A 2,092-nucleotide genomic window follows, 5' to 3' on the forward strand; every position below is an offset into this window, starting at 1 on the left:
TAACCCTCTGTACACTTGACTAGTCTAAACGTCAATCAGATATTTCTCTTTGTGCTCTTTTGATGGGCTCCGAGAGAAACTGCACATCGTTGGAAAGCTAGAGTCTGGCAAATTCAAGATCACAAACAATTTGGAACTCGATGATGAGTCATTTTACCATTGCTGTCATAGCAACAGGTTACATGTTATATTGATGTAAGATAACGACTTCTTTCTTATTCATGAAATGTAGGTAGGAGTATCAGATATGGTATAGTTATTAATATTTTCTTCGCATTTCATTCGCATTAAAGCATCATGCGTATCGTCAAATACACCTGCCTTGAGATTGCAGTTCTTTCAAGCTATTCAATGATTGGGTAATCCAAGATCTACTTGTCACTGCTTGGAGGCTGCGCCGTACTCGTTTTCCGTCTTCGGTACGCGTTCATAAGGCGCGCGGCGGCGCTGTCCTCTGAACTAACGGATGACGTGGAATCATCCAGCTTGCTTCGCTCTGATCCGCCGCGGGTGCGCGCATCTCCAGTCTTGAACTTCCGGCTGGAGTTCATCTCGAGACTACTTCCGGTGCTCGGAAGGCGGTTGTTTGTCGTCATGTCCATACGCGACTGCTTCCGCGCCAACCGACTCGTCTGGCTGAGTCGAAGTGATAGCTGCTCGACGTCACCTTGGATTTCGGGTACTTTCATTCCCTCGGGCGTTTTTGCGCGACGCCGAAAGGAGCCCGACGATTGGATCTCGTAGCGCTGGAAAATTTGCTTGAAGTTATGCTGGTACTGATGATTGGCGTCCCATTGAGGCTGCCCATCATGACTGTTTGCAGCGCGCTGCTTGATAAGACTGTTAGTGGATGATACAGTTGGCGACGTTGCTATCGACGGGCATATCGAGGTTGCAGGTGCCGGTAGAAACACCGCCGTGATCGTTTTCCCTTTCGTTAAGTCTAGTATCCATGGTTTGAGCAGCATGCGGCACTTCGTCGATGTCGATGTCAACTTCTTTTTCAGCGTTCGTGAATCGCTACGCACCTGGTCGGTGATCGCAGGTTCGCTCTTTGTCCGCGTCACGATGATTTGTGTTGGTAAGAAGACTTCGTCGTCGCACTCGCTGGAGGTGTTGCTCCTCCCCTTCGATATGGATGGCAACCCTTCGCTGCTGTCTCGAGAAGTGATGCTGTTTGATCGCTTCACGTTTCGGGACGTCGGCTCTCGTCTTCTCAGCCAGGGCTTCTCATACGAACGGGACTTGGGCGCTTCGTCGATCATACGCTGTTCGTAGTCATGTTTCCATTCGGCAGTTCCCCAGTGGAGTATGTTATCTCTTGCATCCGTCGGCGCGCCGTGTTTTTCCAGCATCTCTGCCACGGCAAAGTGCCCACATCGGCACGCCTCCAGCAGCGGCGTCATTCCCCACTTGTTGGCCTTCTCTAACGGGAGCCTGAAATGCAGCAGGCAGTCGATCATCGCCTGGACGACTTCTATGTTCCCGTTGGAAGCCGCGTAAAACAGAGCCGTGTTTCCCCACCGATCCCTCTGATTGGGGTCGTAGTCCACGGCCTTGAGGAATACTTTCGTCAGCTCTACGCGCCCGAACACGCAGGCATACATGAGAGCATTCTGCCCACGTCGGTCGGCGTACCCGACCATGGCACCGCGCTCGAGGAGGAGACGAGCGATGCCGACTCCCCACGCCTCCTGCTCGATCATGGCGCAGAGCATGAGGGGAGTTCGGTGATCGGCGGGGTCCTTGATGTCGACATCTTCACCGGCGGACACCAGGTACCGAATGTCCTGGAAGAAGCCCTTGCGTATGGCCAGGTGAAGATCAGGCACGGCCTGTAAACCTCCCTTCGGATTCATGCTGTACCTGAAATGCAGAGTAAATACAGATAATTTGCAAATGAAACGTACACCAACTTGCGAAAAAAACGACAACCGAAATACATCGATATACCGACCTAACCAATCTTACAATGTAGCGATCTTACAAAACTATACCTTTTTAGATATCAAACAGTACACTAAAATACACTTATTTGATATCGTCAATATAGTTATATAATCTGCACATGTTTTGTCTGCATAACATGAGA

General features: G+C 50.3%; 1 protein-coding gene across 1 annotated transcript; it reads right to left on the minus strand.

Moving 5' to 3' along the window:
• Window positions 1–371: 371 nt before the first annotated feature.
• LOC139742264 (uncharacterized) lies at window positions 372–1,859 on the minus strand. The gene has a single exon (XM_071652843.1). The coding sequence runs from the start codon at window positions 1,857–1,859 to the stop codon at window positions 372–374; it is 1,488 nt and encodes a 495-aa protein (XP_071508944.1).
• Between the last annotated feature and the right edge of the window lie 233 nt (window positions 1,860–2,092).

This window comes from Diadema antillarum, unplaced genomic scaffold (assembly GCF_040938485.1).
Source record: "Diadema antillarum isolate AM-2024a unplaced genomic scaffold, OU_Dant_1.0 seq00000993_RagTag, whole genome shotgun sequence".
NCBI classification, from domain to species: domain Eukaryota; kingdom Metazoa; phylum Echinodermata; class Echinoidea; order Diadematoida; family Diadematidae; genus Diadema; species Diadema antillarum.